The sequence below is a fragment of the Lampris incognitus genome, chromosome 10 (assembly GCF_029633865.1).
Source record: "Lampris incognitus isolate fLamInc1 chromosome 10, fLamInc1.hap2, whole genome shotgun sequence".
NCBI classification, from domain to species: domain Eukaryota; kingdom Metazoa; phylum Chordata; class Actinopteri; order Lampriformes; family Lampridae; genus Lampris; species Lampris incognitus.
Window position 1 is genome coordinate 13,728,934 of NC_079220.1, and position 26,756 is coordinate 13,755,689.

Consider the following 26,756-nt stretch of genomic DNA (forward strand, 5'->3'; position numbering starts at 1 on the left):
CTTCCTTAGATAGCCATTTTTTTCTCAGTGTTTTGTCTTAATGAACCCGTTGCCCTTTTTCACATTCTTAACAGCTGTACCATACCTATGCCATGTTTCTCCATCAGTGAGATAAGGTCGGCCTCTGTGAGTAGCTGGGGTGGGCTGGTCTCTCCATCTACCATCTCTATTGCTAAGGGCTGGAACTGTGAGCCTTGCTCATACACTGGAATCAGCTGGTAAACACAGAAAAGAGTAGGGTTGGGTATTGGGGACTGGTGCCAATTTGGTACAAGATTGGTCAGAACCAAAATACCATTAAGCTGCTGGGCAAACGCTGCGGCAAGAAGCAACAAGGCACACTTGCAGACTGCACTAGCTGAGGAAACATTTTATTCAGTTTTATCAAAACACTATGTTGTTTAACAGTTGGGCCCAAAAAATAAAGGTGCATCCAACTCAATTCATATCTTTTTTTTTTTCTTGTCTGCCAATGACAGACCAGTCACAGCAGTGACAGGGGAGCGCCATCTACGTGCCCCAGACAGACAAGGTGACACTGGAGCTTTTGTGGTTGGATCGCCTGAAAGCACTCTCCCATTGAGATACCAAACAGAATTAGAAAGAGAACAGCTTGTCAGTCACAACAATTTTGCTTCTTCAAACTTGCCATTATCTGCCTTACAAGCATTTGGCTGTTATGGTAAAGATGTAAAACACTATGTGCCATATCATTCAACTACAGGAGAGTTTGTGATTTGGATATTTGTGGCTTGGCTATTGTCTTAATTACACCAGCAACATAAAGTATCAAAAAGTACATCTGTTTGCATGTGCATTTTCAGGTTTGGAAGTTTAAAAAAGGAAGACCAAGGCTCAAGACCCTTTGTCAGGAAGCATATAATGCTGAAGGAAGCAAGAGACTGTGCCCTTACCATTTTCATCCATTGTGAAATAGCATATATTATTTATATTTACAGTCCTTCAAAATATCTTAATAAAGATGTAAAAAAGTAAGGGCATGGACCGCCCACTCCATTCACTTTAGGAGTCTATTTTTGTTAGACATAGAAGGGTGCGGACTTTATGCATTTTTTCTTTTTTGGATTTCCCCCCCCTTTTTCTCCACAATTGTATCTGGCCAATTACCCCACTCTTTCGAGCCGTCCGAGTTGCTGCTCCACCCCCTCTGCCGATCCGGGGAGGGCTGCAGACTACCACATGCCTCCTCCGATACATGTGGAGTCGCCAGCTGCTTCTTTTCACCTGACTGTGAGGAGTTTCGCCAGGGGGACGTAGCATGTGGGAAGATCACGCTATTCCCCCCAGATCCCCCTCCCCCTGAACAGGCAGCCCGACCGACCACAGGTGGCACTAGTGCAACAACCAGGACACATACCCACATCCAGCTTCCCACCCGCAGACACGGCCAATATTGTCTGTAGGGACGCCCGACCAAGCCAAAGGTAACACGGGGATTCGAACTGGCGATCCCTGTGTTGATAGGCAATGGAATAGACCGTCACGCTATCCGGATGCCCATTTTGTGCATTGTTTAATCTGTATTCATAGTCCATTTTTCCTTTTAAAACACACACACACACACACACACACACACACACACACACACACACACACACACACACACACACACACACACACACACACACACACACACACACACACACACACACACCTTTGTGCTCCATTTGTCATAGGGGTAAACATCCAGGTAGTTTCTTGCAATGATCATGAGCCCTGAGGCAGAGAATTTCTCTTGGGCGATATCAATGTTTACAGTTGTCTCGTGGCCCATGGCATCCTGGGACAAACAGGCCAGGAAGTGGCGAACGATGAACTCATAGATACGGCCTTCATTGCCCTACAGACATATGATGGGAAAAAAAAGTGAGTCCATGTATGCACTTCGTATACTTAGTGTAGAGAGAATACATACAAAATCAGAGCACATGTTTGATGTTGTGGTATATGTAGCTACAGTTTAAGATGTGTGTGCATAGGTATCTGATTGAGTGTATATGCAAATAAAGCAGTTGAACATGAGGGATTCTGTTTATAGTCATGTATAACTATGTGCCTTTGAGCACACATTTTAGTTTACATGTATGTATTTATACAATATGTTTTTTATGTGTGCATTTGTCTGTGTACCTGCAGGCTGTTGGCATATTTAGTAGGATGTATGGGGGGATGGGCATGATCAGACTTCTTGCCCTGTCGTGGATTGGGCCCCCCAGGCTGGTCCAAGACCCGCAGTGCAAATGTCCCCCATACAGGGCTTTGGGTCTGCTGCTCGACCAGAGGGCCCAGTGGCAGGTCTTTGGGGAATATGTTAGTCTCTGTGCGGGGATAACTGATGAACCTGAGGTGCAAGAAATACAAACACCCAATCCCTCTTTACAAAGAAAACAAAAAAAGTCTTTGGATGTGGAATTTCTAGTCTTAACACATTTACACAATTCCTGAAAGCCACCATATGGCCAGATGGTATCCTTTCACACAAAGAAATAGGTGCTGCACTGAAGTAGTCTATAAGCAGGTCACAAAGATGCCAATCTGACCCTTTTACACATATTGCAAAGCCACTACTAGGGTGGCTTCAAGCCAGCATGTGGATAGAGATAAAGACAATGATGAGGGGAAAATATTAGAACTATAAACTAATAAGCACACTCAACATATGGTTGAAACAAGACGGTGCTTATAAATCAGTGTCCAACCATCATGTAAAGGACAACTGATAGTAGAGCGGATGTCTACCCCTCCTTTGCAAGAACTTCACACACTCACCCTTGGGTGTAGAGTTTTTCTGCAATTTTCATGGTCTCCTTGGCATTGATTTTTAGCTTCTGTGATGCAAGTTTCTCCAGCTCCTGTTCGTCAGATAGAGAAAGAGCAATTGTTGGACTATGGCAAAGTAGTTGGGTTGCCAAAATACTGGGTTTCCCATTATGCTGAAAAACAACTACCTTTCCTTTCTTCCTAGTACAGGATTATGCATGTTAAGATAGAACGTAGGAGTTTTGGTGATTGTGTATTTATCACTTCATCTTTACCACAGTGTCCAAAGGTAGTGGTCTCCATTTACTCTTCGGTTTACTGGTTACTGAGGTGACTGTTGCTATGGGATCCTGCAAATGCATGAAATGATGGTGCTCTGTGAATATTTCAGAATAAGCTTCTAATATTTCCATGCACACTTATTTAGGCAAGTTGACAGACAACATATTTATGGCAATGTTTTGGGAAAATAATGACCAGATAGAGCAAGTCAAGGAAATAAACACATCTATATCAGGGGTTGGGACATGAAAACACACACACACACACACACACACACACACACACACACACACACACACACACACACACACACACACACACACACACACACACAGAGTGTACAAAACATCAGAGATGACCTCTTCAAGCTGTGTTTGACCCGTTTTTGCCTGTTTCATCAGTTCATTGGTTGCATTAATCGATCATGGTATTAGAAACTTTCCACAGAGATACTGGCCCATGCTGACTCCAGTGCTTTAAAGATTATTGGTTAGCTGATAGTGAATCTCAACTAAAAATAGCTTGTTCAGTCTTGTCCCACAAATAATTATTTAATTTAAGAGGTGGTGACTGCATAGGCATTAAATCTACTTCATTGTCATGTTATAGACCTGTCCCCTGAACATTTTCAGCTGTGTTTACTGAAGCTAAATACCAATAAGACTGAGCTCATGGTTGTGGCTTCCAAGGTACTGCTCCAGAAGTTTGGAGATCTTCTCCTTTGACATGGATGGCTGTTCCATCTGCCCATCCCCAGAAGTCTGCAACCTTGGTGTCATTATGGACTCCACGCTCTAATTCCAGTCACACATCAAAATCTGTCACCAAATTTGCTTTCTTTCACCTCAAAAACATCTCCAGACTCCGGCCATTACCCTCAGACTCCGTGGTAGAGACCCTCATCCATGCCTTCATCACCTCCCGTCTGGGTTATTGCAATGGAGTCCTGTCTGGGATACCTAGCAAAGCCCTAGAGAGGCTTGAGTATGTGCAGAATTCAGGGGCCAGGGTGCTCACCTGCACCAAGCCCTGGCAACACATCACTCCCACCCTTGTCCACCTTCAATGGCTCCCGGTCAAATCCCACATTTCTTATGAAATCCTCCTCCTCACCTATAAATCCTTCCATGCCCATACCCCCCAGTACCAATCAGACCTCCTCAACCCCTATATTCCATCCCGGAACCTGCGGTCCACAGACACAGGCCTGCTTTCCATCCCCCACACCAGCCTGTGGACTTTTGGGGATAGAGTGTGGCAGCCCCCACACTCTGGAACTCTATTTCAGCAGAGATCTGCAATGCTGCTTCTGTGGACAACTTTAAAAGACTACTGAAAACCTACGTCTTCTTTTTTTTAAATTTTTACTAAGGCCTATGGTCTGTAGTCTTTGGATCTTTGTTTTTTTCCTTATCTAGTGTAAAGCATCCTTGGGTTCCTTGAAAGGCGCTATACAAAACTAAGTTGTTGTTGTTGTTGTTGTGTGGAATGGGGGAATACTGCTGAAATTAGAAGAGTGTACTCAGTAGAGTGCAGATCCCTGCCAGGCATATCTCCCCTTCTCAGATGCTCGGACTTGGCAACAAACCACCCCTTTTTTAGCATACCGGGAAAAAACGGAGGCACTGGCTGCATAGCTCCCCTTCACTGGTGCTCGGACTTAGGCAAAAAAACATGCCAAGGAGTTAGCACACAATTATGGTACAGAACAGGTTTTTCAAAGCTTTTGAATCACCGCAACCATGAGAGGTCCTTGAACACTGAAAAACCAGCGTTTTCCCTGCCATTATAAGACTTTTACACAGTGCTAAAGTCGACTTGAATGAGAAATATGGGGGAAAAAAATATATTTTTTGGGGGGGGGGTTTCTTCCCCCCAATTGTAACCGGCCAATCACCCCACTCTTCTGAGCTGTCCCAGTCGCTGCTCCACCCCGTCGATCCGGGGAGGGCTGCAGACTACGACATGCCTCCTCCGATACACGTGGAGTCGACAGCCGCTTCTTTTCACCTGACAGTGAGGAGTTTCGCCAGGGGGATGTAGCGTGTGGGAGGATCACGCTATTCCCCCCAGCTCCCCCTCCCCCCCAAACAAGTGCCCCAACCGACCAGAGGAGGCACTAGTGCAGCAAGTGCCAGCGACCAGGACACATACGCACATCTGGCTTCCCACCCACAGCCACTGCCAATTCTGTCTGTAGGGACACCCGACCATGCTGGAGGTAACACAGGGATTCAAACAGGGATCCCCGTGTCGGTAGGCAACGGAATAGACTGGTACGCTACCCAGACGTCCTGAAAAAAAGTTTTTGATATGCAGCGCTCAAGCTAAAAAAAAAAAATCGACCTAATAAAAACATTTTACCTGTCAGTCTGTGGATGTGCAGCCTCCTAGGCGGACCCTTGCATGAATGCGACCAAGATGAACTTGCACTTTCCAAAAAACAAAAGGTTTGCTGTGTGACCACTTTGGTTTAACCTAACTTTGTCTTTATTTTCATGATATGCATGCATGTTCCTTTGTAACTTTCACATTTTTTTTAAATAACTTCTGATCATGTCGCTGCCCATTCCTGAGTCAACCGCATATGTGAGTCATCAGGCAGCGACAGAGAGCAGCGTTGGTTGAGCGAGCTAGAGAGTTGTATGAAGAGAGGGAGCAGCGATGGCAAGAACAAACATTTTTGGAAGGTTTTGAATCACTACAACCACAACAGGTTCTTCATAATAGAGTCATTACTGCACAAAAATATTTAGGCTGATAGGTCAAGTAGTTTGCGAGATTAGCCGGAGACACACACACACACACACACACACACACACACACACACACACACACACACACACACACACACACACACACACACACACAATCATCATCATCATCATCGGTGGTCACTCGGGGTCAAGTATGACTGTCCTCATTCTCGGTCCTTAGGTGGGCGTAGAGGCCAATCCTGGAGCCGCATATTTTGGGGCAATGTAGGCAAGGGTTTGAAGAAGTAGTTGAGGATGTGGTTTGGGCCTCTGGTAATTCACTCCTTTCTGAGTCTGCGCTTGTTTTCAGCAGCACAGTGGAGGTCATGGTTGTAGCGCCCAGCACCCTCATGGACAGCCAGTCTCCAGGCCTCCCTGTTTCTTGTTGCTTGTTCCCAGGTGTTAAGGTTGATACCAAACCTTCTGATATGGGCCTTGATGTTATCTTTATATCGCTTCTTTTGTCCTCCTGGGGCAGGGCGTCCTGTCACAAGCTGGGAGTAAAGGACTTGTTTTGGGAGGCGAGAGTCAGACATGCAGAGGGCATGGCCAGTCCATTTCAGCTGATGTTGTGCAATGGTGGCAGTTATAGTAGGCATGTTGGCTTCCCCGAGGACGCTGAAGTTGGTGTGCCTCCCAGCTGATCTTAAGGATCTTCCTGAGGCATCGCTGTTGGTATGCCTCGAGTGCCTCCAGGTGCCTGCTATATGCGGTCCAGGTTTCTGACCCATACAGTAGGTTGGGCAGCACTACCGCTTTGTACACCAGAATTTTTGTTCTGGCCTTGAAGGTCACAGTTTTCAAAAACCCTTTGACTCAATCTTGAGAAGGCCCAGCTGGCACAACTGAGAGGATGGTGTATTTCAATGTCAATATTGGCTTTGGAGGAGAGAAGGCTGCCAAGGTATGGGAACTGTTCCACGTTTTCGAGTCTGGTGTTGTCTACAGAGATGGATGGGGGCAGAGCAGGCATATTTCTGTTGGGTGGGGGTTGGTAGAGGAAATGGGTCTTTTTTATGTTAATGGCCAGGCCGAGCTGCTTGTATGCCTTTGCAAAGGCATCCAGTATGCTCTGTAGTTCCTCTTCTATGAGGGACACTAAGGCGCTGTCATCGGCATACTGCAGCGCTATGATGGATGTGGTGGTGGTTTTACCTTTAGCCCTGAATCTGTTAATATTCAGAAGATTCCCATCAGTCCTGTACATGATTTTGAGGCAGAATAGGACCCATGAGGTGGAGGATGGTGGCAATGAAGACAGAGAACGGGGTTGGGGCAATAATACAGCCTTGTTTAACTCCTGTGTAGACCTTGAAGGACTCCGTCTCGTCTCCGTAACTGCTGAGTACTTTAGTTGACATATTATCATGTAGTAGTCATAGTACTCTGATATATTTGGCAGGGCAGCCTATTTTTGACAGAACTAGTCAGAGGGCCTGGCGGTTTACGAAATCAAAAGCTTTGGTTAAGTCTATGAAGGCCAGGGTCCGTGGTGGTGTAACGGTCTAAGCATCGGCTTTGTGTCGATGCAGTTGCCCACTGGAGACCAGGGTTCGCGCCCCGGTCTCGTCAGATCCAACTATGGCCGGATTCGATGAAGCAGCAATAATTGGCAACGCTGTCTTCAGGAGGGGGGCAGAGTCGGCTTGTGTTCGTCACATGAATGCGTCTCTAGGTGTGTCGGGAAAAGCAGTGGTTCGGTCTGGCTTCGCCTTGTCACAAAAGTGACGAGGCGTCTCCTTCAAGACTGCCGGCTGGAGAGATCTAGTTGGCGAACGCATACAGTATGAAGGTGGGTGTTTGAACTAAGAATAGGGATCGACTGGCCACTAAATTGGGAGAAAACGGGAAAAATCAGGGAAAAAAAAGTCTATGAAGGCCATGTACAATGATTGATTCTGTTCCTGGGCTTTTTCTTGGACTTGGCGATCAGTAAAAATTATGTCCATGGTGCCTCTGTTAGAAGGAAAACTGCTCTAAGATTCTGGCAGAATTTCCTTTGATATTGGGAGGAGTCTGTTGGCTAAGACCCCAGCCAGGGCTTTCCTTGTGGTGGAAAGCAAGGAAATGCCATGCTAGTTTCCAAACTCAGCTTTGTCCCCTTTCTTAACGATGGAGACAATGAGTGTGCACCTAAGTTGCACAGTGATTTCCTCTTTTTCCCATGTTTTAAGGAGGCATGGATATGTCTGAGCAATGTAGGTCCACCTGCCCTCAGTACTTCTGCTGGTATTCCATCAGGACCAGCAGCCTTGTTGATTTTCATCTTCCTGGTTGCATCTTGGACTTCTCTGAGACTAGGTGGTGCTGCCATGTCCTCCTCTCTGGGTTGTTGAAGGGCATCCATCTCAGGGCTAGTCCCAGTTTAAAAGGTCCTAGTAGTGCTCTTTCCACCTCTCTTTGATTGACTTGTTGTCTGTTAGCAGTGTGTGGCCATCTTTGGAGCAAAGGGGGGTTAGACGGCGGTATACGGATAATATTGCAATATAAAGTTTTTGTGTGGCATTTTCCACCTTTATTTGACAGCGATAGTAGAGAGAGAAGAAAGGCAGGGAAGAGAGAGGGGATGACATGCAGCAAAGGGCCCAGGCCTGATTTGAACACAGGCCACTGCAGTAAGGACTCAGCCTTATGTGGTACGCGCTCTACCAGCTGAGCCACCGGGGCACCTCCAGAGCAGGCATCTCTTATGTTTTGTTCACTCAATGTGTAACAAAAGAAAAAATACCTTACATACAATGGATAGTGGAGATCCATATTTGCACAAATCTTAATGTGCTCAAAACAAACACAGACAGACAAACAAACAAACACACCTCCATGCAGATCTGGTAGAGAACCAAGCAGGCTGTGTGGTTATAAAGACGGTTTCTTTTCCAGCTGAACTCTACAGCATCCTCCTCAACTTCATGGAGCACTGAGAGAGAGAGAGAAAGAGACAGAGACGTCCATAAGGAGCGAGAGAAGAGGAAAACAAGAACTGAATATTTCTCTAAAGTCAGAATATTTGTGTGCATGACGTCTATTTGTGTACCAGAATATATGTACCTTTGATCTTGTAGAAGGTCTCAGGTATGAACGCTTGTATTGCTTTAAACCGTTCGACCACAAAGCCCAGAGTGGGGAACTGACAGCTGCCATATGAAATAAGCTGATTGGCCAGGGAGTCTGGGAAGATTTTTTGAAGGCGGAGCGTCTGAAATCGAGTAAAGGATGCCCCTGGAGAGGACAAACACAGAAGAAAGGACAGTGAAGATGAGGCCTTTTAGAAAAATCCTATCCTAGGACTCCAAAAAATGCTGTGCTAGTGCTTGGGAAGATTGCTACATCATACCCATGTAGGGGCTGCCCTGCCCATAGACTGCAATACCCATAACTCCCCGCTCACCTCTGTTGCCATTACAGAGAGCGAGAAAGATACTCTGCATGTTCTCACCACCTTGGCTGTGAAAGCACGGATGAATGGCACATTTTAGCCCATCCTCCCACCTACTGCAGCATGATTGGATACAAGAGTAATCATTGTATTGGACAGCAGTGCTGTGTTTGGTGACGAAACTTCAACGATAAATGGCGGCAAAAATTTAAACTCTTGGTCTTAGTCCACTTCAGTCTGCAGTCTGGCCTTTTCTCTTACTGCTCCTGCTCCCTGAAGCTCTCTCTCCGTGCGTGGAGTTCAGACACCAACACCGAACTCTTCTCTTACAGTAGCGATGCGAGAGCCTGCCTAAGATCCCTTGTTAGCCACCGCTAACCAAGAGTAAACAAGTTTATTTAGCATGAGCAGCTGCAACAGAAGTCTGCTAACGACAAGCAACAGGGGAAACTGGAGCAACAAGTTGAGTTAAGCATTTAGAGTTTAGTACCCAACTCAACTGGAAACTGAGCAAATCTAGGAGGCATAGAATAACCATTTATATGGGTAAGAATTGGGGTACTAACTTTATCATTGTTCATTTATTGAGTTGGTTGTTCACTGAAATTTATTTTTGTGATATCTTTTCATGGTTAGGTATTAGGTAGTTGGCTCCACTACACCATACATGAGGTTATTCTATGTCTTAAGTGACATGCCCCTCTAATGGGCTTCGCTATTGTTTTACCCCTTCAAGGCTCCGCCTCAGCACCTGAGACAGATCTTTTTCCTCACCACCCAATCAAGTGGTAAAAGCCACACAGCGCCCCACCATCTAAAAAAAAACCCCAGCATCGCCACAATTCATCTCCCTCTAACCTCTAGCCCAGCTGGCCCCAGTCTATGTTGCTGAGTTCAAAGGGAGACAAGCTGTGAAGATGCTAGGCGTTTTATAGGTGGTTGGGCGCTGTATGGCTCCTATCACTTGATTGGGTGGTGAGGGAAAGGAACGAGTTTCACGTGCTAAGGCGGAGCCTCGAAGGGGTAAACTAACAGCGAAGCCCATTAGAGGGCTATGCACATACTCATAGAACTCCTTTGTTTCTGACCACAGGGCATGATAAACACATATTCTTCCTGGTGTGCTCACGACATGCGCCCACTTAAGCACGCACACTCATAAACTCTTCTTCTTTTTCAAAGAAGGTTGAATCAGTTCATCTGGATACAACATTTATTGACAGAAACTTTTCATCACTGTCAGTAAACATTGTATCCAGATGAACTGATTCAACCTTCTTTGATTTTCTTGCCTGGATGCGTTCTTGCCTGGATTATTGAGCTCGCATCCAGACATTCTTCTTCTTCTGCTGCTGTTTCGTCGTCTTTCTTGTTCTTCTTTAGTGGTTATTGGTGGTTGGCAAACTAGCTTTAAGGTGCATTACTGCCACCAACTGGACCAGACACACACACGCACACACATTCCTCTTTCTTGCTCTCACACACATGTGCACACACACATATACACACACTCTCCTATATAGTTCATTAGTTAGGAACACCTAGTGAGATTACATATTGTGTGTTTTTACTTTTGATAATTTTGTAAATATGCAACTTTGTAAATAAATGCTTTGATTATTTTCATTTTTGATTATCTTCAGCAACATGGTGGGTGAGGAGCTATTTTTGTCCGGTGCCATTGTTCTTGTAATGTATTTAATATTCAATGCTCGACAAGAAATTTTTTGAGAGGACTGAGAGGAGCTCCCTTATTTCTGAATCTGTCCAGTTTCCAGCCATTCTTGAAAAACAAAAAAAGAACCCGTATTGCAGTTATCTTCTATTTCTTCCCATTTTTTCGTTTTTAGTTTCCTATTTTTATTTTTTAGGTTTCTTCCTATTTTTCTCTCTATTAAAGGTTTTTTTTAGGGAGTTGTTCCTTATCCAATGCGAGGGTCTAAGGACAGGATGTTGTGTTGCTCTGAAGTCCCTAGAAGCAAATTTGTAATTTGTGATATCGGGCTATAAAAATAAAATTAACTTGACTTATCAAATACCCGTGAGCCAAGGCAACCATCGTACAGTTAAATACGTCATTAGCGAAGTCTTGCGATTGGTTCGCTCGCCCCACATGAAAGCGTCTTTTGTCAGATGGACGTAACCCTTTACGTTCACTTCCCTGCAGTGTTACTGCTTTCATTCACTGCACAGCATTACCAGAATTTTCTCCGTAAAGATACACAGCGCGGTCACCTCGCAGCAAGAAAGTCCTGGGTTGGAGCCTCGGGGTAGTCCAACCTTGGGGGGTCGTCCTCTGTGTGGAGATTTGCATATTCTCCCCGTGTCTGCGTGGGTTTCCTCCAGGTGCTTTGGTTTCTTCCCACAGTCCAAAGACATGCAGGTCAGGTGAATTGGCTGTACTAAATTGTCCCTAGGTGTGAATGTTTGTGTGTGTGTGTGTGTGTGTGTGTGTGTGTGTGTGTGTGTGTGTGTGTGTGTGTGTGTGTCGGCCCTGTGATGGACTGGCGGCTTGTCCAGGGTGTCTCCCTGCCTGCCGCCCAATGACTGCTGGGATAGGCTTCAGCGTCCCCGTGACCTTGAGTAAGGATAAGCGGTTTGGATAATGAATGAATGCTTTGATTATATACGTGTTGGTCTATCAAATGTTGCACAAGAGTGAATGTTGCCAACCTCTACTATTCAGAACTCCAGAGACCTTCAACCTTTGCTAGCTATTGATGTTGTAATTTTTTATTTTTATTTTATTACTTTATTGATCCCCGTGAGGAAATTCTTCCTCTGCACTTAACCCATCCTAGCTGTGTAGCTAGGAGCAGTGGGCAGCTGCCATGCAGCGCCCAGGGACCAACTCCAGTTCGTCTTGCCATGCCTCGGTCAGGGGCACAGACAGGAGTATTAACCCTAACATGCATGTCTTTTTGATGGTGGGGGAAACTGGAGCACCCGGAGTAAACCCATGCAGGCACAGGGAGAACATGCAAACTCCACACAGAAAGGACCTGGGATGACCCCCCCAAGGTTGGACAACCCCGGGGTTCGAACCTAGGACCTTCTTGCTGTGAGGCGACAGCGCTAACCAGTGTGCCACCGTGCCGCCCTAAAGACAGCCTGAAAACTCTCTTTTAACTTTATTTTGGTTGTAGTTATTAATTTAATTATTAATCAGAGTTCCAAATCGATAGTTTAGTATATTTTATGAGACTGATTCGTGAGACTGATTTCATGAGACCGATTTGATTATTCCGTCAATTTTAGTAGTTTAATTATGAAATATTAAACACCAAAATTAATGGTTGATAAATTTATGAGACTGATTTTATGAGACTTATTTGATAACCCTGCTGCATCCACACCCAGGACCACTTTCCAAGGATTTTGAGCCACAGACACTTTCATGCAAAGACAAACCCAGTAAAAACTCCGGATTTCAGTTTGGTATGAAAGGGGTATTATTAGGGGGTGACAGAGTTGAAGATGCTAAGATTTTCACTGGGAGTGACGAAGAAGGACAGGATAAGGAACGAACATATTTGAGGGACAGCTCAGGTTGGACAGTTTGGAGACAAAGCAAGAGAGGCAAGATTGGGATGGCTTGGACATGTGTATGGAGGAGAAATACTGGGTATATTGAGAGAAGGACGGTGAATATGGAGCTGCCAGGGAAGAGGAAAAGAGGAAGGCCAAAGAGGAGGTTTATGGATGTGGTGAGAGAGGACATGCAGGTGGCTGGTGTGACAGAGGAAGATGCAGAGGACAGGAAGAAATGGAAACAGATAATATGCTGTCACGACTCCTAACAGGAACAGCCAAAGTTGGTAGAGAGAGAATGAAAGGGCTATTAGACTAACTTTGTGTGTGTGCCCCTTTGTCCCTTGAGCATGTACTGCCATTTTGTAACATGACTTTAAGTGTGTTCTAACCTACCTATCCTTAGGTCCAACTCCTGACGAACATCAACAGCATCACTAATGTTAACATCCGGTTCAATCAGGGTCTCACATGCTCTCTGGATGGAGTTTGGAGTGATCTCTGAGAACTTTGCTCGAAACACTTGTAAATTGGGTTTCACTGAAACAGATGCACACATATTTATCATCAGCACCTTGTGAAAGTGTGTGAGAAACCTCAGACACAGTCACAGATACATTTGAATAATTTATGTCGATAAAAAATGCGAAGCACACAGAATGAGACAGTAAGAAGGAGTACAGACAATTTTGGCAGAGCCACATCCACACACCCCAATATCATACCTGCTTTGCAGACATCTATGACCTCAAAGCCAATGTTCTCTCCCTCTCGGTCACAATCAGTCCAGATAATTACGACCTGGCACTGTCTCACCTCGTTCTCTAGGGTCCGCTACAGAGGAGGGAGGCAAAGAGGTATTTAAAGAGGGGATGGGGGTGGGGTAAAGGAAGGAAGGAAAGAGAATGAAATTTTAAATACTCCTGAAGGAAATCATAGGTCTTCTGCTCGACCCCCTACAGTCTGCTACCAAGCAAATAGGTCATAAAGAAACGCTACCTACAATGCAGCGTGACTGGATGTAGGATGACTGCATCATCCACCTAGGATGATGCAGTCAACATGGGATTGCACTACATCTTCCAACACCTCAACTCCCCAGGGACATACGCAAGGGTCCTGTTTGTGGACTTCAGCTCAGCATTCAACACCATCCTCCCAGATATCCTCCACTCCAAACCCACCCAGCTCACTGTACCAGCCCCCATCTGCCAGTGGATTAAAAACTTCCTGACAGACAGGAGGCAGCTGGTGGGGCTGGGGAAACTCACATCCAGCACCCAAACAATCAGCACTGGCACCCCCCAGGGATGTGTGCTCTCCGTTCTACTCTTCTCCCTCTACACAAATGACTGCACCTCCGCTGACCCATCGGCTGAACTCCTGAAGTTTGCAGATGACACAACCATCATTGGCCTTACCCGGGACGGTGACAGGTCTGCATATAGATGGGACGTTGATCAGCTGACCTTCTGGTGCAGCCATAACAACCTGGAGCTGAACATGCTCAAAACAGTGAACATGACAGTGGACTTCAGGAGTCCCCCAACACTGACCCCCCTCACCATACTCAACAGCACGGTGTCTATGGTGAAAATCTAAGGTGGGCATCCAGCATAGTAGACACAATCATGAAAAAGGCCCAGTAGAAGATGTACTTTCTCTGCCAGCTCAAGAAATTCAACCTGCCTCAGGAACTGCTGATTCAGTTTTACAGCGCAATAATCCAGTCTGTCCTCTGCACATCCATCACTGTCTGGTTTGGTTCGGCCACCAAACAGGACAGGGACAGACTTACAACAGACAGTTAGGTCTGCAGAGAAAATCACTGGCGCCAACCTGCTCTCCATTCAGGATGTATACACCTCCAGACTCAGGAAACAGGCAGGTAACATCACTTGCAGACCCATCACACCCTGGTCACACCCTATTCCCTCTAGCAGGCGCTACAGAGCACTGTACCCCAAAACAACCAGATATAAAAAGTTTCTTTCCGCGGTCTGTCATTCAAATGAATGCCTAACACTGTCAATTAAATCCAACCATTTTGTGTATACTATACTGTACTGTACATTGTACGTATACTGGTATGCTCTGTCATGGCCATCTACGTCAGGCATGTATGTAAGTAACCTGCTAACATCTATTTCAGCATCTCTGATATAGTCTCTGCACCATTGCATTCTATCACCTCTTATTTCGCCTGTATAAGTCAATTCTTGAGTATATATCTGAAGATTGTTGTGTTGTAGTTTTGTTATTCTACATTAAGTACACAGAGAGCCATGAAACCGGAGTCAAATGCCATGTATGTGCAAACCTACATGGCCAATAAACATAATTCTGATTACTATCAATATTAAAAGTTTTCTTTCAGCAGTTTGGGCCCTCTACTGTTAGCACAAAAAGGAAACAGAAATACATAAACACAACTTATCTGTGGTATGAATAAATTTGGGTCCCAGAACCAAAACAAGTAAAGACCACCACTACTACAGTCACTACAGCTCATTCATTGAGATAACCTCCTTTATGAACACAAGAAGAGAATTGTATTCCATAAAATAATATACAGCTGAGGTGTTAATGTTATTGTGAAAATAGTACATTTTCACAATAATACAACTTTAACTACTTTTACCCAATTAGATATTGATTAATAAAAAAACAGATATGATTTGTATAAAATGATTTCCTCAAATGCTGTGCAGCCTGACAAAGTTTGATAGATAGAAGTAGGCAAACAAGTGCTGTGCCTAATCTTATTGACCACAGCACATGCTAGAAGACTCACCATTGCAACCGCAAGGGTGTATCTCGAGAAGGCTGCTGAAAATACAATGGTAGATTTGAATAGTAGTTTGTCTTTTCGTTATTTTTTTTAAGATTACTAGGCGTGTGAATAAAAGCCTACCTTAATTTTGATCATGTTGTCAGGACAATACTTCTCAAGCTCAGCATCAAACAGCTGCACAGGATTACAGCTAAGCCTATGGAGAGAACATACATAAGAATGCATAGATGTGAAGCACACGTGTAATAGTTTAGTAGTTCAAAGATACAATGCAAAAAAAAAAGTCTGCGCAGAATTAGTTTAACAATAAAGGCCCAGCTGCATTATCTAATACAAATGCCAAATATTAGCCTGTTAGCCAGACAGCAAACTACCTTATTTTCATCATATGGCCAGGATACCTTCACTGTTATTACTTTATTAATGGACCATTTTTTGCTCTTCTCACATAAAACCTGTGCATGAGAAATGTTATATGTACTGACAAGCTTAGATGTTTTGCTAGAGTGTAAATTCTTTGCCTTGTATTTTCCAGTCTCCTACAATCATCTCTTTGGCCATTTCAAGGGTGCTGTGCTATGCTAAGAAGGTCAATGCGCCACAATTTCATAAAAGTGTGGCTAGTGATGGGTTTAATATACTTCTTTTTGTTTGGCTTCAGGCAAAGACTTGGGACAAGAAAAGGCAGTCCTCAGGGAACTATCTTGCTAAGGACTCAGGACTTATTTGGCTGTATTTACTAATTCAATTCAAAAATCTATTTAAAGAAGAAAACTTTTTAGGTTAAAAATTCAAATGTTAGTCATTGCAAATAAATCATTTAGATTAATCAAGCCTATAATCACTATATCGCTTGAAAATCATTACTTGCAGCCCTACATGTGTGTAGCTGCATACAGCCCACATACCATTTCTGGAATGGTGCTTTAAACTCCAAGCCCAGCAAATGCCCCGATACTGATGTCATAGACACTGACACATTCTGAATGAGGGAATAAAAATAGCATCAGTGAGTTTATGACAAACACACAACGTCAGAAGTACTGCCAGTCCCTCTCATGCTCTCGTTGTTTCACTTACCTGTCCGAAAAGATGATATTCGTACTCATAGATTTTATTAAACTTTGACATCCCTTCTCTCTAAAAATGGAAAACAGCAAAATCAGTCCAGAATGGGATGACTCATACATCAAAGACAATGCTGGTAAACACACTGGACATACCCGATGCGGACTAAACGAAAAACAACAAGAGTAGGCTAGGGGCCCCTACTTTGAGTCGAATATCTTCATCGTGGATATTTCAGTCACAGTGGCAAGTAGATTAAAGTGACATTTGTGTTAAAGCAATATGAACACCAATTTCTTGCCGTTACTGGCAGCACTGTGTGGTAGCAGCAGGCTTCAACTGATCTCGAAAAAGCAACTTGTTTTCTTTCACAGCTAATACGTTTGGGACTTTTAAGAAAAGTGTAAAATGTAATTACCAGCTCAGGAGTCAACTTACCCTCCTCGCTCTCCCGTTGGACATGATCTCTGCAATACATTTGGCTGCATCATTCTTCTCGGCCACGCAGAGAACTCGTTTGATTTGTGTCCTCCGGATCATGTCTGCCTCTGACGTGTCCTGTCCACTACAGAAAAGACTCGACTGAATTCTCAGTCGTCGTAGTCCTGATCGAAACAGAGACCTTCCGAGTAGCTGCACTAACATAACTTGCAACCCTGCTTGCGCAACTCCTGATCTTTCAAAGCAACTTGTAGCGCATAGCACTGTCTGGTGTTGACCATCAGTGAGCTAACGCTTAACGATCGCTTTCCAGGTAGCATTAGTTCGTAATAACTTGTAAGGAAGGAGCTAAAAAGCCACCCTTTAACTTTATAATGGATTTCACAAAGATACGCTGAAGTTGACGGGATCAAATAGCTAATTAAAAAGTCGAGCAATACGACACAATTAGCTATCAAAGTCCCACTGCAGTGTTTACAAATTCCGCGCCTGACTCGTGAAACTACTGTCGTAAAGCTGTTGTCGTAAAGCTGTTGTCGTAAAACTAATGTCGTAGAAAATGCAAACTCGAAAAATGTTAAAAAGAATGTATTATATTTTCTGTTCAAATTCACATGTATTCGTGCTGTTAAGAAATCAAAATGTAAGTTTTAAATCAGTTACGAATATGTAAAAAACAAAAAAAAGATGAAATGACGCTCTTGATGCAATAGTAACGTAACACGAATACGACCATCGGAGTAAACATGGCGACTGTCTCAGGATGTGAAATTTGTAGGTAGCGTTTCTTTATGTCTGTTAGGGCGCTGCTGTCACAACGGTACGTTGCATTTCATCCTCAGAAATTTTTTTTGCAACGGCTCATGAAGAGGAACAGGGAAAATATTCACTCATGCTGCTCAGGATACGATTGTATTTTACTGTGTTTGCGCCGTCCTCTCGCTGCCTGGAGCAAATTGAAACGGATCGAGGCACCCTGTGATTGACGCTGGGAAAAAGATTTTTTTTTTCTATACGTAACGACTGATAACAAATTCTGGGTCAACGTTACGTTGTCTTTAACCTGCCAAGTGTCGACGTTCCTGAATTTATCCTGCGAATCTGGTTTCTAGTCAATGTGATTACGATATGATAAATTTGACAATACGTTGTATGACTGACAGTTCTTGATGGGCTGTTCTGTGCGTCTCTCATGCCGTGTGCAATAACAACAACATGATAGGCTCACCGGACGTGGTGGCTTTTACTAAAGAGGATGAGAATGGGGAGACAACACCTGAGCCCTGGGCACTACCTGAGGAATTTTGCGTCCCCCTCTTCCCACAGGCAGATTCCAATCCATGGGCCAAAACGTCTTACGCTAAGTTCACCAAAGACTTCATCCTCATATCAGAGTTCTCAGAGCAGGTGGGTCCACAGCCACTCCTCACCATCCCTGATGACCCCAAGGTCTATGGCACCTTCGATCTCAATTACTTCTCCCTGCGCATCATGTCTGTGGATTACCAAGCATCATTTGTAGGTCATCCACCCGGCGGTGGTTACCCAAGACTCAGCTTTGTGGAGGATTCAAGGGTGGTGCTGGGAGACTCAAAGGAAGGGGCGTTTGCCTATGTACATCACCTAACGCTCTACGACCTGGAAGCCAGGGGCTTTGTGCGGCCGTTCTGCATTGCATATGTCTCAGCAGATGAGAGGAAGATCATGTTGCAGTTTCAGGAGCTGTCCCTCCGCTTCTCCCAGGCATCCGAGTGCTTAAAGACAGGGAACAGACGAGCCTTCGCCAAGGAGCTACAAAAGAAGCTCCAGGACTTGGAGTAAGAGCCACATCTCTAACAATATGTGAAAACTCCTATAGTTTACAAATATCCACTTACTAATTTTAACCACTTTCCTGCATTTCATGATTGAGTTTCTATAGTTTTTTTTCAGTCTTCTTTAATGTCACTCTGTTATTCTAGTACATTGCTTTTAGGTTGATGTTCTATGGTGTCAACCAAAGAAGACTGTTAAAAGGAGAAAATCTGTGCAGAAAAAAAAATCACGTGTCTGTATCAGTTAGCGATTCAATATTAATGTTTATAATCTTTCACTGGTATTGTACTGGGATGACATTCTGATATTGTCCTATCATGATACAGAATTTTTGTTGTTTAAATGAATTATAATGAGGATAGCCAAATAACTGCTGGGATAGGCTCCAGCATCCTGCGACCCTGAGAGCAGGATAAGCGGTTTGGATAATGGATGGATGGATGGATAGTAGTATAGAATAGTAGTAGTAGATAATGAGAATCTGCTTGTTAAAATTTCTCACAAAACAAGGTCTGAAATATTTTAAGGTACAGTATTTGAAAACTAGTTTTGGTTTGATCATATACGTTATGGTATCAAACAGTCCAACCTTAGTTGGATTCCGAAAATGGTAATTTTGCATATGTAAGCACATATCTTGATATAGGTGGCTACTGTGTAAAATTCCAGGTGACTATCGTAATAATATTATCTGTATTTCCCAGCAGTAGCATCAGCTCGTTATAATAAAGGTTCCATGACCTGTCTTTCTACTGATTTTTGTTTCTTATCAGGTACACCCGCTCTGTGCTACAGAGGGAAGAGGGGCTGCAGAGAGAGGCAGGTCCTCAGGGGATCTACTCTGCCCATGCTGTCGAGAAAGCTAATGAGCTTGCAAATGTGGAAAAGAGCATCTATGAACACAGGGACCTGCTGAAACAGATCAGTTCTTATCCCTGCCGACCGCGACGGGATCCCCATGCTGTTGCCTGCCAGAAATGTATGACTGAGTGTGTGAGTGAGTGTGAAGCCCTGTTAGACAAATATGCTAAACTTGCCAATCCCTTGAAGCCTAATTACAATGAACTTGGGGAGAGTGGGGTGGAGCCAGAGGGTCAGACTAGTGAGGAACAAGGTGAAGAGGAAAATGAAGAGGAGGGTGTCAAACGCAGGCCGTCCTACACCCCACAGCTGATCAAAGGAAAGTCTGCCAAATGTTTTGATAAGCGTCTTAAGACTCTCCAGGAGTTGTGTGATGAGACATTTTACGTAGCCACCGTGGAACTGATGAAAGAGATAGAGAGGAGTTTCCGGGGAGACCTGAGTTACCTGTACACACGTCGCCTAGACAGGGCACTTCGAAGAAAACAGCAGCTCACCAACATCCTATTTGAGGAAGACTTGGGGGAAGATGATAAGGAAGAATGGGGAATACCGAGACCATTTTGTGCCGTAAACCACACTGTAGACAATGATACACTCACACATCCACCTCCTATCGTGCTTTGCCCTGACTCCTTAGAGCTGGATGCCCTTGATCCTCTGGATCCTTTAGATCCAGCCTCAGAGACAAGTCATACCCAGGCGAGTGAACTTGGACTAGGAGAAAGCTGCCTGGAATCCTCTCCTTCAGAACAGACCCTAGAAACACAAGAGAGCTCAGAGGATACCAAAGGCAGCTTTAGCAGTGACAGGAGTGGGGTGGGCCTGGGAGAGGGTGAGGGTGAACAGAGCCTTGCCAGTATAAAGTCAGAACCTCCTGACCCCGACCATAACACTGACCCAGAGAGAGAGAGCACCAGCGAGGAGGTGGAGACCACTGCTGGTGAGGATGAGGTTGAAGATGGGGGTGACCAGACACCTGTTTCTTTGCTGGAAGGGGTGTCTGAGTTGGAGTCTAGCAAAGAGGATGAGTGTGAGAGACAAGTGGAGAACAGATGTGATGGGGTAAATGAGGAGCTGTTTGAGATGGAGCCTGAGTCCTTAGTTCAGATAGACACAGCATGCTGTATGGCTCAGGAAGGCTTTCTTTATGAGCCCTCTGCCCCAGATACAGTGTCTGATATGGGGCATGGTTCCCATCAACAGTCCCCTCACTCTCTGGTAGTCAACCAAGAGCCCCAGGCTCTCCTGCCACTTCAAGGGGACTATGCTGTTGGCTCTTCCCAACCAGGGAGCCCAACAACAGGGTTGGACCTGCCAGTGGAGTCCCTTGGAGATGCAGTTTCACGGTGCTCTGTGGAGGATGGGTCTGACTGTACCATGAGCACCTCCACAGGCTCTGACCGTGCTGCCTCACCTCTCGGATATGGAGGATTGCTGACCCTGCGTCAAAGGAAGAAGGCAGGGCAGGGCGCTTTGAAATTTGTACGTCAATATCCATTTGCTTTGCAGGCCCTGTGGTGTCTGCTAAGTGGTAGGACCCTGGTGGTGCTTGGGACAGACGAGGGGAGGGTCCGCCGCTTGGTTTACGCTCTAGCCCTGTTTGTGCCTGGGCCCGGGAGATGTGGAGAGAGAGTTCAACCTTGGTTGTCCTGTCCATTTACCCTCACAGATCTGCAGAGGTGGAAATTAATTGGATTGCAAAGGTATGTCTAGAACCAAGGAATTCCACTTTGCATGTATATTTCAGATATTATTTTGTCATCAATTAAATGGATTTTTAGTTTGATGAAATTATACTGAAGGAGGCGGCACAGTGGCGCAGTAGTGGCAGCAAGTAGTTAGCGCGGTCGCCTCACAGCAAGAAGGTCCTGGGTTCGAGCGCCTGGGTAGTGAAACCTTGGGGGTCATCCCGGGTCATCCTCTGTGTGGAGTTTGCATGTTCTCCCCATGTCTGTGTGGGTTTTCTCCGGGTGCTCCGGTTTCCTCCCACAGTCCAAAGACATGTAGGTCAGGTGAATCGGCCGTACTAAATTGTCCCTAGGTATGAATGTGTGTGTGTGTGTATGTGTGTGTGTGGGCCCCTGTGTGATGGCCTGGTGGCCTGTCCAGGGTGTTTCCCCGCCTGCCACCCAATGACTGCTGGGATAAGCTCCAGCATCCCCGTGACCCTGAGAGCAGGATAAGCAGTTCGGATAATGGATGGATGGATAGAGAAGGAGACAGAGGAGGGGGTTTTAGACCAAAGTTTGTTGTTAACATAATCTTTTAACTTGTGGGAGCTGTAAAGTATTTTGTTTTCTGCCTAGCAGCCGCAGCCATTCATTTCACTGATTTGTTTTTTATCACATGCCTTTATTTGTCATTTTTGTCAGATGTAACCCAAACCTAACCTTTACCCAGTATTGACACACACACAGCTAAATAGAAGCTATTATTCCATGGGCTTCTATTCAACCACCATCTTCCTATGTGTCTTTGAGCTCCCTTTTAATACTTTTCTTATTTACTATGAAACTAGAATTGCCAGCCCTACTTATCTTCTTTTTCTTTTTTTTTTGGCCCAGTAATACTGAGAAGTCTACAAAGTTAGTCAGGAAGAAAGGGTTCTGGTGGGATCCAACCCTAGTCCAGCAGGGGTACATGTGGTTCATAAAACAAGGGTTTTACTCATAACCATGCTCTTTCTGCGTATGGTCATATTTACCGGGTACTGATCTGTTCCGTTCATTTTGCTGAACGGTGCAGAATTAAGCCATTAGTAATGCAGTAAATCAAGCCCCCATTTTGTTTTTATGTATGATTTGTTACTCATGGCTTTGGGTATTGGCCTTGGGTAAAATCTCCGATGCTGATACTCCATTTTAGCCTGGTATCATCCCAATAGCTGATACTTGTATCGGTGTTGATGCGTCCCTACGTTTGAGGAATACATTTAAGATGGGTATCCACCAACACAGTCACACACGACTGATCCAGATACACTAATATTATGTGTGCTTCCACTTTGTTCATTTGTGTATGCATTAAATTCTTGCTACTGCAAACTAGAGCCATTTAGATCACTATCAGAGGAACCAAAAGAAGTATGTATTCTATATGTTTGTATTTTAGTGCATTTGGTGTCATTCTTGTCCAGAGCGACTTAAGAGTGCAAAGTGAGAATTAATTGTTTATGAACACCACCTTAACAAGAAATAAATGCTACAGCATTTCAGAATGGAAGCCAGAGTATGTGGACATTGCATATTGGGTAAATCCAGAATACTACACTGTTCAAAAAAATAAAGGGAACACCTAAAAACACAATATAGACCTCGATGAATGAAATATTTCAGCTGAAAATCTTTATTTATTAGACAGAGGAATGTGTTTAGAGCAAAATAACCTAAGAATGATCAATGGAAATGAAAATCATTAGCCCATTAAGGTCTGGATTCAGAATCATACTCAAAATCAAAGTGGAAAATGAGAACATAGGCTGATCCAACTTCTGTGGAAATTCTTCAAGACGATTCAAAATGAGGCTCAGTAGTGTGTGTGGCCTCCACGTGCCTGTATGCACTCCCTACAACGTCTGGGCATGCTCCTGATGAGACGACGGATGGTCTCCTGAGGGATCTCCTCCCAGACCTGGATCAGGGCATCGGTCAACTCCTGGACAGTCTGTGGTGCGACATCGCGTTGGCGGATGGTACGAGACATGATGTCCCAGAGGTGCTCGATTGGATTCAGGTCTGGGGAACGTGCAGGCCAGTCCATAGCATCAATGCCCTCGACATACAGGAACTGCTGACACACTCTGGCCACATGAGGACGAGCATTGTCATGCATGAGCAGGAACCCAGGGCCCACTGCACCAGCATATGGTCTGACACTGGGTCTGAGGATCTCATCCCGGTACCTAATGGCAGTCATGGTACCTCTGGCTAGCACGTAGAGGTCTGTGCGGCCCTCCAAGGATATGCCTCCCCAGACCATCACATGTGTTCAGTGTGAACCTGCTCTCATCTGTGAAGAGCACAGGGCGCCAATGGCGAATCTGCCAACCAAGATGTTCTCTGGCAAAGGTCAATTGGGCTGCACGGTGTTGGGCTGTGAGCACAGGCCCCAATTGTGGACGTCGGGCCCTCATACCATCCTCATGCATTCTGTTTCTCACTGTTTGAGCAGAAACCTGCACATTAGTGGCCTGTTGAAGGTCGTTTTGTAGGGCTCCGGCAGTGCTCTTCCTGTTCCTCCTTGCACAAAGGACCAGATAGCGGTCCTGCTGCGGGGTTGTTGTCCTCCTGCGGCCCCCTCCACGTCTCCTGGTGTACTGGCCTGTCTCCTGGTACCTCCTCCATGCTCTGGACACTGTGCTGGGAGACACATCAAATCTTCTTGCCACAGCACGCATTGATGTGCCATCCTGGATGAGCTGCACTACCTGAGCAACTTCTGTAGGTTGCAGATACCGCCTCATGCCACCTCTAGTGGGGAGGGCACTAGCAAAATGAAAAACTAACCAAAGATCGGCCAGAAAAGATGAGGACAGGCAAATGGTCTGTGGCCACCACCTGCAAATCCATTCCTTTTATAGGGGTTGTCTTGCAAATTGTCTAATTTCCACCTGGTGGAAATTAGACAATTTACCAACAGGTGAAATTGATTCACAAATCAGTGTTGCTTCCTAACTGGACAGGTTGATATCTCAAAAGTGTGATTGACTTGGAGCTACATTGCATTGCTTATGTGTTCCCTTTATTTTTTTGAGCAGTGTAGTATGCCTTACATAGTTATTATAATGTTGACAGGTTAAGACATAAAGCTCTCCTCTCTCTTTCTCTCCTTCCTGGCAGAATGGCATCTCCTGTGGGTTCCAGCATGCTCAACTCCCTGTCCCGCTACAGCCGCTACATCGCCATCCTGGACACAGACCAGAAGACCCTGCGCTGCCCTCCATACCGCGGCCACCTCCTTGCCAACATAGCTGACCACCGCACCTACATCCGCCGTGGCTCCACCTACTTCCTGCACGTACAGAGCACGCTCAGTAGCTTGGCTGCCAAGGCCTTCCTGTTTACCTTCACCCATCACCTCCACCTGCCTATTACTTCCAAGGAGGGGCCAGAGGGAGTCGAGGGCAGGCGTCGCAGTTTCTTGCAGGACCAGCTGGGGCTGGGGGAGGAAGACAGCCAGATACTGCTCTACCTCAGCCAGCTTATCACACAACAGTACTTAAAGCCTGCCACGGGGGATAGCACTGCAGCCCCTGCTTTCAGTTTTAACTACACCACCAGCGTTTTATACAAGATCTAATATTGTATTGACAGGTTAACTGCAGAGAAATTGGGCTCGGTTTCCCAAAAGCATTGTTGCCAAGACCATCTTTGTCCATTGGGTTTGAATGGATTCAAGGTGATCTTGCTAAATTCCATTATTTTAGTTTCATTATAAACACTGCTTACTTGTCTTATTTGTATAATGACTCCCTGCCTTGCACTCTATCTCTGGTCATGCTCTTTTCCTCTCTCCTTTATACACAGGAAAAAGACAGTGGAATGAGATGTGAATGTAAATGTGTGGTTTACCTACGTGTTTGGTCGAGAGCATGTTCAGAAACACACACACACACACACACACACACACACACACACACACACACACACACACACACAAGCACATGACTGTGCATTGACGCAGACCCTTCTAAGATCAAGTTTCCTTTGTGTCTCTTGAGTCATTCCTGTGCTTATCATTTTTTATGGGAATCATTTTACTTATACTGCTGACATTTTACTTTTTTTCTGTCAAAGATTTAATCCTACTGAACTCAAGGCAATGTGGCTGTCTTGTGTCGTGATATGGGTTGATGTGGAGTAAGCCAGTCTGCCAGTCGCTCATATCACTGCCTTATTTACACAACTGCAAATTATTGACAAAATCCTTGACAATGATACAATCATAGATTGGCCAACAAGGAGATATAATCCTCATTTCAGGATTGCTGTACTAGCCTCATGTATGCTGACAGTATTTGCAAACAAAGGTTTCTCTAAACCAGTCCATGAAATATTATTACATGCAGAGAGGGTCATCCTCTTAATGCAGGGTTGTTAAAGTTGGTCTTGTGAGTCAGTTTGAGAACTGTAAGGCACCGTGATGATAAACCTTTGAAGGCCAAAGCCTCTGTGAGACTATCCTGAATGAATGACAACTTTGTTATAAATGGAGACATATTGAGTATTACACTAGGCAAAACTTTATATTGGGAGATTATAGAGAGTATACATTCCCAGACGCTGCTTCAGGTTGTGGTGATTATGCATGAGAAAGCCTGTTCATGGCCTCGATCAGTCCCAGTTAACTTCTATGTGATATTGCATGTCCAGAGAAATGCGTAAACACAGGCATACACAATGACTCACTTACCTGACATATGAAGTGCTCGCGAGCATTTTCATGGGTATATTTGTGTAGTCAGACCAATTTTAAAACTACTAAATCTAAGTGTATTGAATTTCACTGTTGTCTTAAAGTTGTGTGAGAGTGTTGTGGTGTCAGCATGAGACTGTCTTGTGCCAGGGTGAATCGCCGTATTGTAAATGATATTTCTGTTTCGTTGTATTCTGAGAAATAACCTGATGAATCAATTTAGATAAGTGAGATGATAAATGGTCTGTGGAAATATAACTAAGACAGTACCTTTTGCATTGACATTGTAGTTCCCTCATCGGACAAATCGATAAAACGTGCCATTTTAGAGAAGCAGGTCCTTAGTGTCACACTCGACTGATGCCAGTTCGCCAATTTCCTTTTCACTATTTTATCTCGTACGAACTTAAAGGCCTGTTGGTTATAGCAAAATCTGAGTCTTAATAGATGACAACCACTCCATATTTAGTACCCTAGGATAGATTTGGGATTATATGGGTTATGATATGCCCATTCAGATTTAACATTTGGATTGTGACAGAATTATACACATGTAGGAACAGAATTTTTTTTAACTCATTAGGTTCTGTCACATAGGGCAGTTAAATAGCTGAGCGTCTTCAGGAGACGAGAT

At 44.7% G+C, this 26,756-nt stretch overlaps 2 protein-coding genes across 2 annotated transcripts in view; one reads left to right on the top strand and one right to left on the bottom strand.

The window, feature by feature from the left end:
* Window positions 1–15,745, bottom strand: part of top3a (DNA topoisomerase III alpha) — a 35,732-nt gene extending 19,987 nt beyond the window's left edge. The window contains exons 1-10 of the mRNA XM_056287950.1: window positions 15,641–15,745; window positions 13,452–13,560; window positions 13,123–13,266; window positions 8,868–9,038; window positions 8,636–8,736; window positions 3,057–3,131; window positions 2,791–2,873; window positions 2,152–2,362; window positions 1,676–1,861; window positions 86–215 (exon numbers count right to left, since the gene is read on the bottom strand). Coding sequence (XP_056143925.1) covers window positions 86–215; window positions 1,676–1,861; window positions 2,152–2,362; window positions 2,791–2,873; window positions 3,057–3,131; window positions 8,636–8,736; window positions 8,868–9,038; window positions 13,123–13,266; window positions 13,452–13,560; window positions 15,641–15,745 — 1,315 coding nt within the window. The remainder of the gene's footprint in view (window positions 1–85; window positions 216–1,675; window positions 1,862–2,151; window positions 2,363–2,790; window positions 2,874–3,056; window positions 3,132–8,635; window positions 8,737–8,867; window positions 9,039–13,122; window positions 13,267–13,451; window positions 13,561–15,640) is intronic.
* A 2,499-nt stretch (window positions 15,746–18,244) lies between these two features.
* smcr8a (Smith-Magenis syndrome chromosome region, candidate 8a) lies at window positions 18,245–25,319 on the top strand. The gene is made up of 4 exons (XM_056288565.1): window positions 18,245–18,846; window positions 19,618–19,857; window positions 19,921–21,411; window positions 24,547–25,319. Exons 1-4 carry the CDS (start codon window positions 18,245–18,247, stop codon window positions 25,004–25,006), a joined length of 2,793 nt encoding a protein of 930 aa, XP_056144540.1. The 3' UTR covers window positions 25,007–25,319.
* Window positions 25,320–26,756: the final 1,437 nt, after the last annotated feature.

What these genes read in the sequence shown, in the direction of transcription:
- smcr8a (XM_056288565.1), top strand. Translation starts at nt 18,245, where the DNA reads ATGATAGGCTCACCGGACGTGGTGGCTTTTACTAAAGAGGATGAGAAT. An exon ending in GTGAGTGAGTGTGAAGCCCT is followed by an intron (nt 19,858 to 19,920) that starts GTTAGACAAATA and finishes ACTTGGGGAGAG; the next exon opens with TGGGGTGGAGCCAGAGGGTC. An exon ending in AAATTAATTGGATTGCAAAG is followed by an intron (nt 21,412 to 24,546) that starts GTATGTCTAGAA and finishes CCTTCCTGGCAG; the next exon opens with AATGGCATCTCCTGTGGGTT.